This window comes from Myotis nattereri, assembly GCF_964212035.1.
Source record: "Myotis nattereri genome assembly, chromosome: 19".
NCBI classification, from domain to species: Eukaryota; Metazoa; Chordata; class Mammalia; order Chiroptera; family Vespertilionidae; genus Myotis; species Myotis nattereri.
In genome coordinates, this window is record NC_138095.1 from 13,148,859 (window position 1) to 13,165,583 (window position 16,725).

General features: G+C 46.6%; 1 protein-coding gene across 1 annotated transcript; it reads left to right on the forward strand.

Moving 5' to 3' along the window:
* Positions 1-123: 123 nt before the first annotated feature.
* SNAP29 (synaptosome associated protein 29) lies at positions 124-15,929 on the forward strand. Its single transcript, XM_081113999.1, has 5 exons — positions 124-597; positions 5,427-5,623; positions 8,058-8,143; positions 10,895-10,993; positions 13,993-15,929. Exons 1-5 carry the CDS (start codon positions 337-339, stop codon positions 14,148-14,150), a joined length of 801 nt encoding a protein of 266 aa, XP_080970125.1. The 5' UTR covers positions 124-336; the 3' UTR covers positions 14,151-15,929.
* The last annotated feature ends 796 nt before the right edge of the window (positions 15,930-16,725 follow it).

Below are 16,725 nucleotides of genomic sequence, written 5' to 3' on the forward strand. Positions count from 1 at the left end.
CGGTCCCACCACCAGAGGGGGGAGAACAGCCTTGCAATAGGTCGGGCGGCGCACGCCAGGCGTGGTTCCCCCCCACGCCGCTGGGCACGATGGTTGGCTCCTAACGCGAGGTCACGCACGCACGACGCGCGGAAGAAGCTCTCGCTGCGACCGCCGAGTCCGACAGGCGGTCGCGGCGCTGGACGGAGGGCGGCGGTCCCTTGGAGCTGCAGGGTGGTGGGCGCCTCCGGACGGGCTCGGGAGGGCAGCCGGGACCCCTGCGGACCCGGAAAGGCCGTTCCTCGCCTCGGCCGAGCACCTCCTGCTCCTGCCCTGACCGAGCCGAGCGCCGGGACCATGTCGGCCTACTCCAAGAGTTACAACCCCTTCGACGACGACGCGGAGGATGAGGGCGCCCCGCCGGCACCGTGGAAGGACGCCCCGCCGGCACCGTGGAAGGACGCCCGCGATCTCTCCGCCGGGCCCAGCGCGCCTGGGGACCGGCAGCAGTACCTGCGGCAGGAGGTGCTGCGTAGGGCCGAGGCCACGGCCGCCAGCACCAGCAGGTCCCTGTCGCTCGTGTATGAGTCCGAGAAGATCGGGGTCGCTTCTTCTGAGGTGAGCCTGGGGCAGGGGCTGGGGCTGGACCTGGACCCGCCGGTCTGCATTGTCATACGGGGTCAAGAAACGTTTTGTTCACCATCTTTGGGCAATTCTCGAATCGCCTAGAATAGGTTCTTGTGCTTTAGTGACTTGATGATTTGTAGTAACTTGTTAGCTTTGTATGTAAAGAGATGTGCATCTTGAGTACTTGAAAGAGGCAGTTTGCCCCCCAGGAATCTTCCTTAGCCATTAGACTGCTTCGTTGGTTCTTTTTTTTTTTTTTTTTTTCTACTACTCCTAGTTCAAAGGTACACTCCACACTGTCCAGATAAGTAAAAAATTCTGAGCAGCCGAGCCTGGGTTAGGGAAATGGAGGGTCTGTTTCTTGTGCATAATTTTCTGGTCGGAAATCTGGCCCAAAGGTTTCAGCCATTCCTCCCCCAGAGACCCAGAACGAGTGAGGACTGTGTGCCTGCTGGTCTCTGAAGCATAAAAGCAAATGGGCCTTGAGCTTTTTCCCATCCGTGACCGCTTGCCAGTAGAGGTGCTGAGGTCTTGTCTGCCTGGACAACCGCGGAGTGAGCCAGAGCAGGAGTGTGGGCCAGTGTAGGGCCTTATCTTTACTTCTCAAACCCAAACCAAGATCTAAACAGACAGCGTGTGGCTGGGACAGTCCATTGTTCCAACTCGCATTTGTCAGTTCTTTCCATCTATACAGAATTTCAGAGTAGAACCTTATGTGAGGGTGTTTTTTGTTGTTGTTGTTGTTTTTAAGAATAGTTTATTGAGCCGAAACCGGTTTGGCTCAGTGGATAGAGCGTCAGCCTGCGGACTGAAAGGCCCAGGTTCGATTCCGGTCAAGGGCATGTACCTGGGTTGCGGGCACATCCCCAGTAGGAGGTGTGCAGGAGGCAGCTGATCGATGTTTCTCTCTCATCAATGTTTCTAACTCTCTCTCTCCCCCTTCCTCTCTGTAAAAGATCAATAAAATATGTATTTTTTTAAAAAAAAAGAGAATAGTTTATTGATTTTTAGAGAGGGAGGGAGGGAGGGAGGGAGAGTGAGAAACATTGGTGCCAGATCGAGCCCACAACCCGGGCCTGTGCCCTGACCGGGAATCAAACTGGGAACATTTTGGTGCACCGGTGGATGCCCTACCAGCGGAGCCACACCGGCCAGGGCAGGATTGTTCTTTCTTAGGCACCACATTCCTCCTCTGCCTACTAATGAAATGGTTTTGTGTAGGCATTTTTTCTTTAAGTTTTAAAAACATGCATTGTAAATTATTTTCTTTGTAAAAAAAATATTAGTAGATTATTGATATGTCAGCTAAGAATAATTCATGTTAGGCATATGTAGCTTTGAAATGTAATGCTAGAAACTAAAGTGTTGTATTCCTCCATGGTCTCCTTGTAACTTTTTTCCCTGGCAAAATTCATTCTGAACTGATCACTTATGGTCTTGGGCAGTTTGAGGTATATTGATTAACTTCTCAAATAGTCATCTCCATTTCCCCATTGCCCCTTTCTTGGATGATTCCCCTCCCCTACTTGGCTCACCTTCCTATCTTTGGCCTTGTTGAGGAAGTTTAGCTTTTGGTTCTTACATGTCATATCCACTGGATTCCTCTTTTTGAGTCTAAATGGGAAGTGTTGACTCAGATTTGGGAAGATTGCTGAGGTCTTAGGGCCCTGGTGGAGGGGTCGCTTGATTGAGTGTCCCAGGCCCAAGGAATCCAACTAAAAACTCTTTGAAGAGACATACATGCAAACAGTGAGAACAAATGAAGGAGGAAATCAGAATGATACACAGTCTCAGGTATCATAACAGCAGATAAGCTTGAATCTGGTTTTTATGGCTAAGGTTTAGACGAGAAGTGAGGAGGAAGACGGATGTTCCCAGGGAAAAAGGAGTAATGCAGAGGACTGGCCTGGAACCAGAGCTCCTAGCCCCCCCCCCCCCCCCCCCGCCCCCCGGCAGGGAAGTGATGCACATGAGCACGAGGTTAAGAGCCTGGAGGAGGCAGCTAAGGAGCCTTTTGTGTTCTAGAGAGAAGGGTTGGTCTCATAACCCAAGAGAGCCAAAAACATAGATGATATGAGTTGTTTTCGTAAGGATTATGTTGACCACACCCCGGTGCTGCACCCAGGGGCCCTTCTCTCTATACAGTAGGGACTGTGAGAGCAGACACCGAGTGGCACCTCAGCCTGTGAGGCTTAGCCTGGGCCAAGCTGGTGTTGCTCTAAGAGGTACAGTATGATTAGTGACAGGCTCTCTCATTAGCATGGTTGCTTGTTGAATTTTTCTAAGTTCTCAATTATCAGAGGCAGGAATGGTCAGCACCCCTGCCCCACCCTACTTCATACTCACCAAACTGTCTTCGAGTCATCCTCATCTCTCTTTCATTCCACTCAGAGTGGCCGTGGTGGGTGGGATAGGTGAGCTCTTCCTGCACAGTGTAGTTCCCAGCAGACCCGAGTCACCTGCTCACCTCCCAGCTTAGAGACAGGTGCCTGCCTGATACCCAGCACTGTGAAGCCAAAACATGACAGATTTTTATAGAGGATACGAGTTTACAAATAATGCTGGGTTGGGAAGGTCATAATTCAGTCCTAGCTTTGGCAAAAGTAGGAAAATTACTTAGTCAAGTCACCTTTAGCAAAGGAGAGCTACCCTTCTCGTGGGAAACTAAGCAGGGCTTGTTTCTCACAAAGACTAGCCACAGGTCAAGATTGCCAAAGGACAGAGGAGAAGTAGGCAGGACAGAGCAGTCACACTGGGCTGGCCAGGTAAGCACAGTCCAGAACCATAGGGAGGCTTGCGGGCCACTCAGCTCTTCTACTTTGCAAGTGTAATTTATTTATTTTCTTTCCTAAGGTTTAATTTCTGTGAAGCGATAATCCAGGGTTCAAATTTCAAAACATACAGAGGGCTATGCAATTTCCTCCTATCCCTCTGCCCCCACAGCAGCCACTTACTGTCAGTTCCTTAGGTATGTTTTTTAAAATATATTATTTTAGAGAGAGAGAGAGAGAAACATCAATGAGAGAGAAACATCAGCATCTCTCAGCTGCCTCCTGCATGCCCCTTGCTGGGGATTGAGCCTGCAACCCAGACATCTGCCCTGACTGGGAATCAAACCAGTGACCTTTTTTTTAAATATATATGTGTGTGTGTGTATATATATATATATAAAATTGATTTCAGAGATGAATGGAGAGAGAGAGAAAGAGAGAGAGACAAACATCAGTGATGAGAATCCTTGATCGGCTGCCTCCTGCAGGTCCTATACTGGGGATGGAGCCCACAACCTTGCTCCCTTATCATGCTCACCACATACAGTTTCTCTTCCTCTCTCAGTTCCCCCAGGGGCCCTGCCGCTCCAGGCCACTGCACCAGCTACTCCCCCTGCCCTATCCTTTTGTCCCACCTGACCCTCTGATTCCCTAACTTCTCAGCTATCAGTTTCTCACCCCATTGGGGAGCCTCCCTGACCCCACCCTCTTAAACCATGTGAAGCGTCCCTGTCAGGGGCTTACCTTGCAGTGCCTCTGTCATGTGTGTGGGTTTTCAAAGAGCACTCTGCCAGCCATGACTCCCTAGTGTCCTCACATCCGCAACTGACCCTTAGACATACTTCATCGCGCAGGTGTCATCTCACATTGGGCAGTGTACACCCTCACAGGTCTTCAGCTGTCTTTCTACTTCCCCTTGTTCTATCAGGAATCTCTGTTTGACAAAAAGCCACAAGCCCAAGAGGAATTGAGATTCTCCTCTCTGCTGTCCCTCAGCATTGTATCTCCAATTAGATTTTTTCTTCAACCATCTTCTTTTCCAGTTAAACTTTAGAAAATTCCTTTTGGGGCTCAAAGAAGAGGGGGACTCACCTGTAATGCTAACACCTAAGCTAAGAGCTTTGTGTGTGTGCCCTTTACACTGAGGGCACTTCACCTCATCTCTTAGGTGACTTCCCATTCTCACAGGAACCAATAGAGAAGCCCTGACATGACCTTCTTCTGAGGGATGGGAGCATGCCTTGGGACGGGAGCATTTGGGGCCTGCCTTTGTAGTGGCTGGGGTGCAGGGCCTGTCTGGCCTATCCTTTCTATCCTGGCACTCTTGGTATTTGTTCTGCCAAGCCCTCATCCTCGTTGATTAGAACTAGGTCATAGATACACGGAAACCAGTCCTTTCCTCTGCCTGGGAGGAGGATTTAATAGAAGTTCCTCCTCTGCTTGCTTTCTGACCAGCAGATCACCTACAGTAGACTCCAGCTTCCAGCTCACAGAACCTTCCAGAGACCAAAGCGGCACTCACTTCCTGGCCTTCCAGCCTCACAGCAGGACCAGCCACCCCTACATATTTCTCTGCGCTTCTATCATAACATCTAAATAAGATGCTTGGTTACCTTACTGAGTCAGCACAGTGATGTAGACTCTGAGAGATTGAGAGACTGTGTCACTTGTAAACAAACAAACAAAAATCTCACTATGAATTGAAGAAGGTTTTCTTTGTCAGGTGCTTATTACTGCTGTGACTCTCCAAATTGAGGTGGACAGGCCAAGGTGGGAGGGTAAGTCGATTCCTACTTTTGCCAAAGCTAGGACTGAATTATGACCTTCCCAACCCAGCATTATTTGTAAACTCCTATCCTCTATAAAAATCTGTCATATTTTGGCTTCACAGTGCTGGGTATCCTGACCAGCACAGAGGCTCCTGTGATGGGAGAGTTCACTGTCAGGGAAGCCAGAGTCCTGGCCACCATTCCCACCCCCAGCTGCCCTAAGTGCCTGTGCAGCTTCATTTCAAAAACATATAATGCCATCGCCTTTGGTTTTTCCCAGGAGCTCGTCCGTCAGCGAGGAGTCTTAGAACGCACAGAGAAGATGGTGGACAAAATGGATCAAGATTTGAAAATCAGTCAGAAGCACATTAACAGCATTAAGAGTGTGTTTGGGGGATTCGTCAATTACTTTAAATCTAAACCAGCAGAGACTACACCTGAACAGAATGGCACCCTCATCCCCCAGCCCAACAGCAGGTGAGTGGGTCTTCAGCCGTCCTGAGGTGAAGTAGCAGAAAGTGGGTTTTAGTGCAAATAGCCAAGACTCTCAGGCCACTTCTGGTGCCTTAAAGAGATCCAAGAACTTTGTAAGTTTCTCATGAGGAGGAATTCCTCTTCAAACAATTTAAGACAAGCAGGACAAGCCACCCCTACATATTTCTCCAGCACTCCCAATTACCTTCACTCGATTGACATTCAGTCTGCAAATTCAGCATCAGTAACTGGGTCTCCAGTAAAATTACTGCACCAATAGCTGTGACCCCAGTATTTTGAAAGAGAGAATAATTCACTTCAGAAAGATGTGACTCACTTGACCAAATTTTTGCTTTAAAAAATCTTTATAGTGCCGAAACCGGTTTGGCTCAGTGGATAGAGCGTCGGCCTGCGGACTGAAAGGTCCCAGGTTCGATTCCGGTCAAGGGCATGTACCTGGGTTGCGGGCATATCCCCAGTAGGAGATGTGCAGGAGGCAGCTGATCGATGTTTCTCTCTCATCGATGTTTCTAACTCTCTATCTCTCTCCCTTCCTCTCTGTAAAAAATCAATAAAATATATTTTAAAAAAAAATCTTTATAGTGAACTTTTCCATATTTAATCCAAGTTGCCAATTGATTTTCATTTTAAAATTAGAGATTATTCTCAAAATTTTGGGCTAGAATATAATGAAATCATGCATGTGATTTTGACTGGCATTTAAATAACATTTAAAAAAGTAAAAGAATCACCCTACCTGGTTTGGCTCTGTGGATAGAGCATCAGCCTGCAGACTGAAAGTTCTCGGATTTGAGTCCAGTTAAAGGCACATACCCGGGTTGCAGGCTCAACCCCCTGGAGGTGGTATGTAGGAGGCAGCTGATTAATGATTCTCTCTCATCATTGATATTTCTCTCTCTCTCCCTCTCTGAAATCAATAAAAATATCTTTTTTAAAAAAAGAACTGAGTTGCTGCTAAAATAGATAAGTACTACTCATATCTCAGGTCGGTGTCTGTTTTTATTATAAAAACTATCTATACCAGTGATGGCGAACCTATGAAACGCGTGTCAGAGGTGACACGTGAACTCGTTTTTTTGGTTGATTTTTCTTTGTTAAATGGCATTTAAATATATAAAATAAATGTCAAAAATATAAGTCTTTGTTTTATTATGGTTGCAAATATCAAAAAATTTCTATATGTGACACAGCACCAGAGTTAAGTTAGGCTTTTTCAAAATGCTGACACACTGAGCTCAAAAGGTTCGCCATCACTGATCTATACAAAAGCCTAAGCAACCGACCAGCCGGTAGCTATGACACACAATGCCCACCAGGGGGCAGACGCTCTGACTGGTAGCTTTGATGCGCACTGACCACCAGGGGGCAGATGCTCAACATAGGTAACTTGGCAGTTGCAGTTCTGGGGTGACACACCCTGAACCAGAGAGGAGGGAGCCCGATTCTGGGGTACGTCACAATCCAGGAGTAATGAAAACCTCAGATTTCAGAAGGTCTTGCTCTATTCTACACATCATAGAGCACTGGGGCCTGCAAAACCATTTGCCTGACAGAGTCTGGCCAGGTTTTGGAGGTACATGGGAGAGTAAGAGGACTTTTGTTTGCATGGTTCATGTAGAAGGAGGGCCAAAATGGAGGATAACTGGATTTCAGCTTGGCTGATGAAGTGGCCAGGCTACTGGTTAGCAGAGGTGGAGAAGCGCAGACTGTGTGAGAGGCCCAGCTTTGGAGACGCGTGCCACACCTTTGGGGATTCAGTGGGATGTTGGGTGCACGCTGAGTATCTCTGAGTTGCCAAGAGAAGTCCCTGCTTACAGCTGGAATTAGGCTTTGCAGGCTAGGAAGCAAAAATCAAAGATATTTTGTAGAGACTTACATAACGAGAAAATAAACAAAATTTTAGTGATAAGTCAATTAATTGAGGGAAATAATAATTGAATACAATTTTTGTGTAATACAGGTCCCTTAATGGAAAACTGAAATTCTTAATTGAGGTTCAATGTTAGTGTTCCCCATCATTTAATTGATTGCCAGTGGACATCTGTAAAGGCCATTCTCTGCTTGTGGCCATACAAAAACAGGTGGCGGGCCGGATATGGCCTGAGGGTCAAAGTTTGCTGAGTCCCAGTCTAAAGTACCCAGTTGGCTTTTTCATATGTTCCTCTTCCATCTGGGACTAGAATCCTTGTTCTCCTGAGGGAGGGCCACCTAACCAGCTGCTTCGCTTCTAAAGCCGGTGTCTTGGAAGCTTGTCACGTGGCCAGTGGGGCTTTCAGCCGTGCTGATGGAATTCCTGCTTTGGTCCGAGGAAATATTTGATTTTCTCACACAGGCATTACTTAGAAAGATTGACTGTACTATCATAACTGTTTTTCCTTTCTAAAAGTTTCCCTTTTATCTTAACTTTTATCAAAAGATTGAAAGAAGCTATAAATACAAGTAAAGAACAGGAGGCCCAGTACCAGGCCAGCCACCCAAACCTCAGGAAGCTGAATGACTCAGGTTAGTGGGGACCTGTGCTTCCTCCCACATTTGTATTCTGTGGGGAAACCTCTGGATTTGGTGTTGGCCCTGATGGATGGGGGCGGGGCAGCAGGGACTTTCAGCTGCTGCCATCCCACATGCTGGATGACAGGTGTTAGGGACCCAGCGTCACTCTCGGGGAGCTGGAGTTGTGCATTACTTTGGAGGGTGGAATGATGAAGTGGGAGCCTGTGTCCCATTGGAAATGAGCCTGAGTTCTGGCAGTGAAAAGCCATTGCAAGCTGCCCTGCGGGTGCTGGACCTGCGGCACCACAGACGTGGCTGCCGTGCTGCACCTGCGACGCCAGGGCACAGAGGAAGTGGCTATTTCTACGCTCAGTGCTTAGAACAGTGGGCACTAAGAATGGTTTGTAGCCTGACATTCCTGGCACGCCCGGCTGGCTGGCGTTTGGGGTCCATGTGCGCTGCCGGCAGACGTGTGCTCCGGCTTACACTTGGGAACCGTGGGTGGAACCCTCAGCACTGCTTTTACTTTTCCTCTGGACAACAAGGCTGTTTGGTGGGGTGGGTGCAGGTGCATGTGGCAAACGCCTTGGGGCTGACCGGCACAGGGGCTCCTTCCTGGAGGGTTCATAGGGCTGGGCGGGTGTGCGCTCCCTGTGGCCCTCGGTGGGCGGTTGGGAGCCACCTGGCACATGAGCACCCACACTAGAGACCCTGAGACAAGCAGTGCACTTTAGGGAGCGGGAGGGGCTTGGTCAGTTAGGGGTGGGGTGGGGGTGCCAGAGGTTCGCTCCCAGCATTTGCCTGTCCATGAGTTGGGAGTCAGGCCCCACGTGGATCCCCTCAGTGGGCCGATGGTAACTGCAAATGATTGTCCTAGCCAGGGCACTGGGGAGAGGGAGGCTGTAACCCTACTGGGGTGGCAGGTAGAACCCACTGTAAAAAATATTTTTTTAAAATAAATAAAAGCCAACTGCAAGAAAACCCCATGGTTAGTAGAATAATGGCTCCCTAAAGATGTCCAATCCTAATCCCAGACCCTGTATGAATACTATGTTATATGGCAAAAGGGGAATATGGTTGCAGAGGGAATTATAGTTGCTAATCAGCTGACTTGAAGTGGGGAGATTATCCTAGGTCAGTGGTCAGCAAACTGCGGCTCGGTAAACCACGGCTTGTGAGCCACATGCGGCTCTTTGGCCCCTTGAGTGTGGCTCTTCCACAAAATACCAGCTCTTCTACAAAATACCGACTCCTGCACATGGGCCACCTAAGTTTCAATCGCACTGTACATGCGCACCCGCACGTGGTATTTTGTGGAAGAGCCATACTCAAGGGGTCAAAGAGCCGCATGTGGCTCAAGAGCCGTGGTTTGCCGACCACGGTCCTAGGTTATCCAGTTGGGCCCAGTATAGTCACAAAGGTCCTTTCTAAGTGGAAAAGGAGGCAGAAGAGGGAGTGTCATAATGGGAGACTGGAGATGCTATGCTGCTGGCTTTGAAGATGGTGGAATGGGCCATTACTAAGGAATGCAGGTGACCTCTAGAAGCTGGAAAAGGCTAGGAATTGGATTCTGCCCAAGATCCTCCAGCACAACCCTGTTGACACCTTGATCTTAGCCCAGTGAGACCCGTGTTGGACTTCTGACCTGCAGAACTGAAGGGTAAGTTTGCTTGTTAGAGCAGCAGTTGGAGACTAATATAGCCCCCAAGCTTGAGTGAGGGGAGAAGCAACGGCATGGAAAAGGTGTGCAAGGTAGAATGTTTTTGTTTGAAATCATCCTGTTGATATTAAATGACAGGCTCAGAAACATCCCTTACCCAAAAAGGAATTTAGGCCTTCTTGGGGCTTCTGTAGACCCCTAGAAAGCAAGGCACAAGGGAAGGCTCCAGAAACCAGATGCTTTCTGTGCTTTCTAGATGCCTTCAAGGAAAGTAGGACACACCCTGGAAGCATCAGAATCCACTACTGTCATGGTGGGCACAGCTAAGGAGAGTCCTGATGGAGGAAGAGCCCGGGGTCAGGAAAGGCTGAGATCAGTGCAGTTCAGTCGGCAAAGGCAAAAACCATGGGACAAACTAAAACTAAACTAAACCTGGAAAAAAATCAAGGTCTTCATACCCTAAAGAGGTGGAGCAGGAGCCCTACAACCAAAATACACGATTTTAAGGAATTAATGGAAGTTTTTATTTGGTATGTTTTAAGAGACTCAAAAAAAACCCAAAGAAAATGACATTGTATGTGTAGAATGGCTTCAGTATTGTTCAGTATTTCTAGGGGCAAATGTATAGTATATTATTTATCATTTCTTTTTTCCTTATTTTGTTTGAATTGAAAAGAAGTAGAAATAAGTTTCAAACAGAAAAAAATGCCCATTATCCCATCTCTATAACCTAACAATTTTCATTTTTAAACCTTGTCCTTTAGAATGTCCACAGCATGTGTGGCTGTGCATTGTGGCAGTTCCACTGCCATATTATTACTTGAATGTATCTGTGTCTTCTGAGCTTGGGTGCCTGTATCTGACCAGGTCACTCGTAGCTTGAGAGTCTTGAATTCTGAAAGGATGCCCTGAGGAAGCATCTCTCCCTCCCCCAGGGCTCCTCCCCCTGCAGGTTATCCATTCACACACTCATCTCTTCGATTGGCTTCTGGTTCATTGACCTTATTCCGTCCACCCATTTTGCAGATTAAGATTAATCTAGTGAAGCAACATTTCTAGAGACATCAGTTAAAAGTTCTCCTGGTGTTTCTTTCTAAACTCAGACCCCATCCCTGAAGGGGCCATTTCTGCTGTGAGTACCGAGGCTTACCCGAAGAACCCACACCTTCGAGCCTATCACCAGAAGATTGACAACAATCTAGGTAAGCTGCACCAGCCTCCACTGATCCCTTACTCAGGGTACTTGTCTTCCAGGCAGTTCAGCCAAACCAGCCAGTGCACTAGAAGGACCCAAGTTCTCAGGACTAAAACCTGGTGCCTGCCTCTCCCTGATCACATGTCAGGTCCACCACAAGTTGTGTCCATCTCACCCCTCATTCTCTAGAGTCTGTTCACTTCTTTTCATTCTCAACTCTTGTGTGGATTATGACATCAGCAGGGACCAGGAGTCCCTGAGAGGCCACACAGCACAGCCGGAACCCTGCTCACTTCATTCTTACCACCTGGCATGCAGAGCCCCATTTTCTCCCCTGCAAACCAGGCTCAGGAACAGAACCTGCCTCTGAAGACTGGGTAGGGGGTACATGAGCAATACCATCAAGCACGTAGGAAACTGCCTGTCCTGTAAGAGCAAGCACTCATGTGGCCCTTATAGCACATTGGCCACACAGCTGGGTTCCTTACTGTCCAGGTCTCTTGCCCTGGCCTCTGGTCCCTGCCTGCCTCTCCACACTCCTGCCCTCATCACTTTGACTTCTTTACTTGCCCACAGCTGCCATCTGCATGGAGTGTCCTCCTTCCCACTCTGCAGGCTGGCTCCTTCTCATGCTCTCAGCCTTGCTTTAATGTGGCCGCCTCTTGTCTATCAGAGCACCCTATTGTTTCCACTACAGTGGCTTATCTGATGTCATCCTGATGAGACTATAAATTCCAGAGAACACAGGAATATTTGTCACCACTTTGCACCCAGGGCCTAGGAAGAAAGCACTCAATGATTGTTTTTTGAATGAAGGGAGCAAAGTCAGTCATTTGAAGTTCAAATGGAGGAGTGTTGTGAGTGCAAACACTAGGGGTTGACTCTGTGAGCCACTTTCATGCGATTATTCAAGGTGGTGTCTCAGACAGTGTTGCCTCCTCTGACCTTTGCTTCATGAACAGGAACCTCCCCCTGGCTGGTGTCCCAGCTGCTGCTAAGCTTCCTAAGGCCTTGGGAGTCCCCACAGGTTCTCTCTTTCTCTCTAAAACCAATTTTTTTTAAAAATAAACTCAGGAATCATAGGGCTGAAGACTATCCTTTTTTCATTGATCCTGTTTAGATTTGTGGTGCCAGTGACAATATTTGTGGATTCTGGCCTTTTTTCACTTGTGTTTTATCTGCAATTTAGCAGTTAAAAGGCTTATAAAGCACCTCCTCTTCTGTCTTTCCTCTGGCTCTTTCCTGCCCTGTTCTTAGTAAAAGGGCAGAAAGCAGCTCTGGACATGCCCATTCCTACTCCCCAGGTGCAGGTGCACGTGTGTGTGTGAGTGCGCACACACACACACACACAGAGTCATGAAACCTAGGAAAGAGGCTTCATCTTCACCCAGAGAGAATCAAGTCAAGACTCAATTCTAGTGCTCTCTTCGGCAGCACATATACAGAGATTAGCATGGCTCTGCACAAGGATGACATGCGAATTCGTGAAGTGTTCCATATTTATTTTTAAATGAAAAAAGGAAAGATAAAAAAGACTCATTTTTAAAGTTGACACAGCCTCATCAGGGAGTTCCAGAATCCCTCTGCATGCCTCTTGCCCCCAACTTACCCTCGGTTCTCTTTAGGTCATCTGTGCCAGGTAAGCCTTTCATGTACTCCTAAGACTGGCCACAACCTTATAGACATCCCTCTTGAAAACAAATGTGAGATTGATTTTACAACTTTTTAGAACAGAAGGAAAAGATTTGTTACCAATAGTGGACCAATCTAATGAGGGAAATAGAATGAGTTCAGAAAGGGGTCTTGTGGCCAGGTGCTCCCGGGGGCCTTTCTCTCACAGGGGGCTCACCTCAGCTGTGGTCAGGGTCCTGGGAAGGCCACAGCTCACCTAAGGAGCAGGGTCAGAATTTATACTCGGGCCCAGTGGAATTAGCCTGGATTTCCTCTCATGCTACACTTCCCCTGGGTGGAAGTGGGACTCTTGTTGTGTTTCAACTTGAATTTCAACAATAATGATGTAACCTGCACAAGAGTTGAACCTTTGCCAAAAGCAGTATACTCCACAGTTACCTGGGGCTCAGCCAACTGGCATCTCTGAGGGAACCCAGCATCTTAGCACTTCATTCCTTTTGAGCGTGGTGGATACAGGGGCTCCCGTTGCACAGGATTCCCAGGTCTATCTCAGACATGTTTCCAAACTGTGATCCTCATATTTTTCACTCTGGATCTGTGCTTGATCTAGCTTTAGGGCGCTAGAGATGGAAGGAAGGAAAGCAGGCACTACTTACTTACTGACATGGAGTTCTTTGCCCCTGAAGAGCAAGTCAGTGGGTCTGGTTATTAAGAACCAGTGTACCTCTCCCAGATATTCACCCTGGGGTCTAGGAAGGAAATTTGTTTCCAAGCCCCTCTGTACTCTTCCGTGGGTACTAATTGATCTTGCAATTGGCAGCAATTTACTAGAAGGTTCAAAGGTTGCTGAAAAAATACGTAGGTCTAGATGAAGTTTATAAAACACTGAAAGGACAAACACCATTATATTAACAAGTGGTTATCTTTGGTGGGTAGTGTGGGGAAGAGTGGATTTTACATTAAGAACATAATACTTTCTATTGAGTAAACAGATTTTCTTTTCACTTGCACATATTTTGGAAAATGTAACCAGAGCGCTGGAGGTTAGCCTGTTATGTGAGGAAGAGGATTTTGTAATTTAAATGTCACTGAACAGCCCGGCCGGCATGGCTCAGTGGCTGAGCACCGACCTATGAACCAGGAGGTCACAGTTTGATTCCCGGTCAGGGCACATGCTCGGGTTGTGGGCTCGATCCCCAGTGTGGGGCATGCAAAAAGCAGCTGATTGATGTTTCTCTCTCATCATTGATGTTTCTTTCCCTCTCTCTTCCTCTTAAAAAAATAAATGTCACTGAACACCTGGAAGGGAACAAGAAGCAGTTCCCAGTGCCATCACTGTTTGCTTAGACCTGCATGTCCTTTCCTTTCCCACAGATGAGCTGTCCTCAGGACTGGGCCGGCTGAAGGACATAGCCTTGGGGATGCAGACAGAAATTGAGGAGCAAGATGACATTATTGGCCGCCTCACAACCAAAGTGGACAAGTTAGATGTCAATATAAAAAGCACAGAAAAAAAAGTTCGACAACTTTAAAGACAGTGAAGAATTTCCACTCCATTACGATGAAAACATTTGAAAGATCTTCTTTTAAGTTCCCAAGAAATTTCATTTATTATTTTAGTATGTAATTTAACATGTGTTTGCAAATGTTATAATCGAGTGGGTCTTAAGAGATTTTGTTACGAGGAAGTGTGCGTCCCACTTTTTCTGAGCCAACACCTCGCTCACTTCTTTGAACTGAATGCTTAGAATTTTAGTTTGAGCACAGTCTCCTTGCCTTGAATATCGTGGGCCTTTGATTAATATCATGCTGGAATGAGAAGGAAAAACTGCATTTATGACTTTAATGAGCATATGGAAAGATGTGGGTGGAATTTTAATCCCTGTTTATGGTATATCATTCCTAGGCCTTACCATGAGTCAGAGTGCTGAGGGACCCTGTGAGCCAGTTTGTGTGGGAGGATCTTTCCTTCCCAACACCTTTATTTCGCAGCCCTGCTCTCTGTGACGCCTGGAAATACGCAGGGAATTGGATATTCCTTCTTCCCGATTTCCCTCATCTCTGACACACTGTTCCTGATTAAGGGCAGATTCTCCACTGGCTCGAGGCTGTGCCTGGCTGACCAACTGGGTGCACTATGTAGTTGGTGGGAATGGAGCATCACAGAGACATGGCCAAGCAGTGGTCTTCCTTCACTGAGCCCTCCACTCCTCTGGACTCTCCCTGACCAGCCTAAGTATGACAGTGTTCACTCAGTGCCTGCGTCTCCTGACCCATCCAGGGTTCCCACTCACTCTCCTTACATGTCTTACAAGGTGACTTGACTCAGCACTTGGTTCTCTGCTGCCAGTTTCAGGACTGGAACTCACAAATGATGCTGACTGTATAAAAGGATTTGGCTGAAAGAGAAAGCCCTACATTATCATTTTGAACTGGTCCAGTTTGTTTGTTCTTTCATTTTACAAAAAGAATCACTTAAAAGCATTAATTACAATTGATTTCTATAATTAAATGGATTCTTTTTGTGTTGGTACTCCAACAAAATAATTGAAGCCACAAGGCACTTTGTGTTTTTAAAAAACAAATCAGTTAAAATATTTTGAAGTTGTGAAAGTGCTCAAAGGGACTGATTTTAATAAGGCAGTTTAGGTCAATTTTTAAATAACAGTGCCTTCCAACTTGAAACATGGCACTGGCTAAGTGACCATCACCACTTCCATTTTGTAGTCTATAAACAAATCCCTTAAAGCAAAGGAAACTTTAAAGTGCTGCAGCACTGCATCAGTATTTATATAACAATTCGTTTGTTAAAGGTCCATCCCATAATACATGACCTTCCTAAAAGTACTGACAGCCTCCATTAGTAAATATTTACTCTCAAGTTTCAGCCACCTCAGGGAGTATGATCCATGTCATGAATATCCCAGGACGTGAGGATGTGATTAAAAGTAATTACTAGTAAGTTAGACACTTATTTATCAGATGAGCTCATGATGATTATTCTCTTCATAACTGGTAAAAGGAAAATTTTTTTAAACATGTACTCAGCCCAAACTAAAGTTCACAGGGCTTTCAGCAAAAAGGCTGCTAAAAAACATGAGGCCAGACTACAGAGCAGCTAGGAATTACATTTCCACTCATTCTAATTGTTTCTGTATTTTTCCTCGCTTAACACCTTCCTCCATGTAATAATTGTTTCTCCTTGTTATGAGGCTTAGACTCATGGAGATCAGTCATTATACCTCAGACCTAAGCTTTTTATTTTCAAATAAAGGCCATCTTACTGCCAAACATTCTCTTCTGCAACCTTCCATATGCCTAATGGGATTAGTGATTTAACTGACTTGAAGCAAAGTAGCACCTTATTTTATGTACCTCCCTGTCTGTCTTTGATTGATGAAGCCAATCACCTCACCCCATATTTTTAACCCAAGCATATGGAAGGAGAGTTGCTTTCACTTTTAAAGAAGTTTATCTTCCTCTGACACATTTGTTTTTGTTCAGATCCCCTAATTCTAAGGCTCTGCCAAGGGATTGTCTCTAAGCTATGTGCTGGCCAGCAGCTTCTGTCTGCTGGGTCTTCACCCCTTTTCCCATGCCCCCTAAGGATCGGTTGGTGATTATACTTTATAAAGCTAAGTTGTGTTTTGGAGAACAAGGGGAGACCTAAGGAGTCTCTTTAAACTTTGCACTTGATGGTGATGATCAAAAAGAAAACATCTACCCTCTAGAGCAGCGGTCGCCAACCTTTCGGACCTCACGGCCCATCAGTGGTCCGCAGACCACCGGTTGACAAATGCTGCTCCAAAGGTTTCCTTAAACCAGCAGTCGCCAACCTTTCGGATGACCTTGGCGACCGCTGCTCTAGAGACACTCAGAGGTGCCCAGGCTAGAGTTGGGTGTTGGAGGCTTTGGTACAAGAGACAAGACCAGTGAACTCATCCTCCTTGCTAGATGAGCCCATAAGACATTTTTATTTCCACTTTTGAGCCTAAAACAAACTGTGCCTTCAAAAAGGTGGCTTTTCTAACTTTAGGTTGGTTATATGTTAAATGTGCTACTAATTTTAAAAAAATGCATTCTCCAGTGGAAACTATTTCTAATATT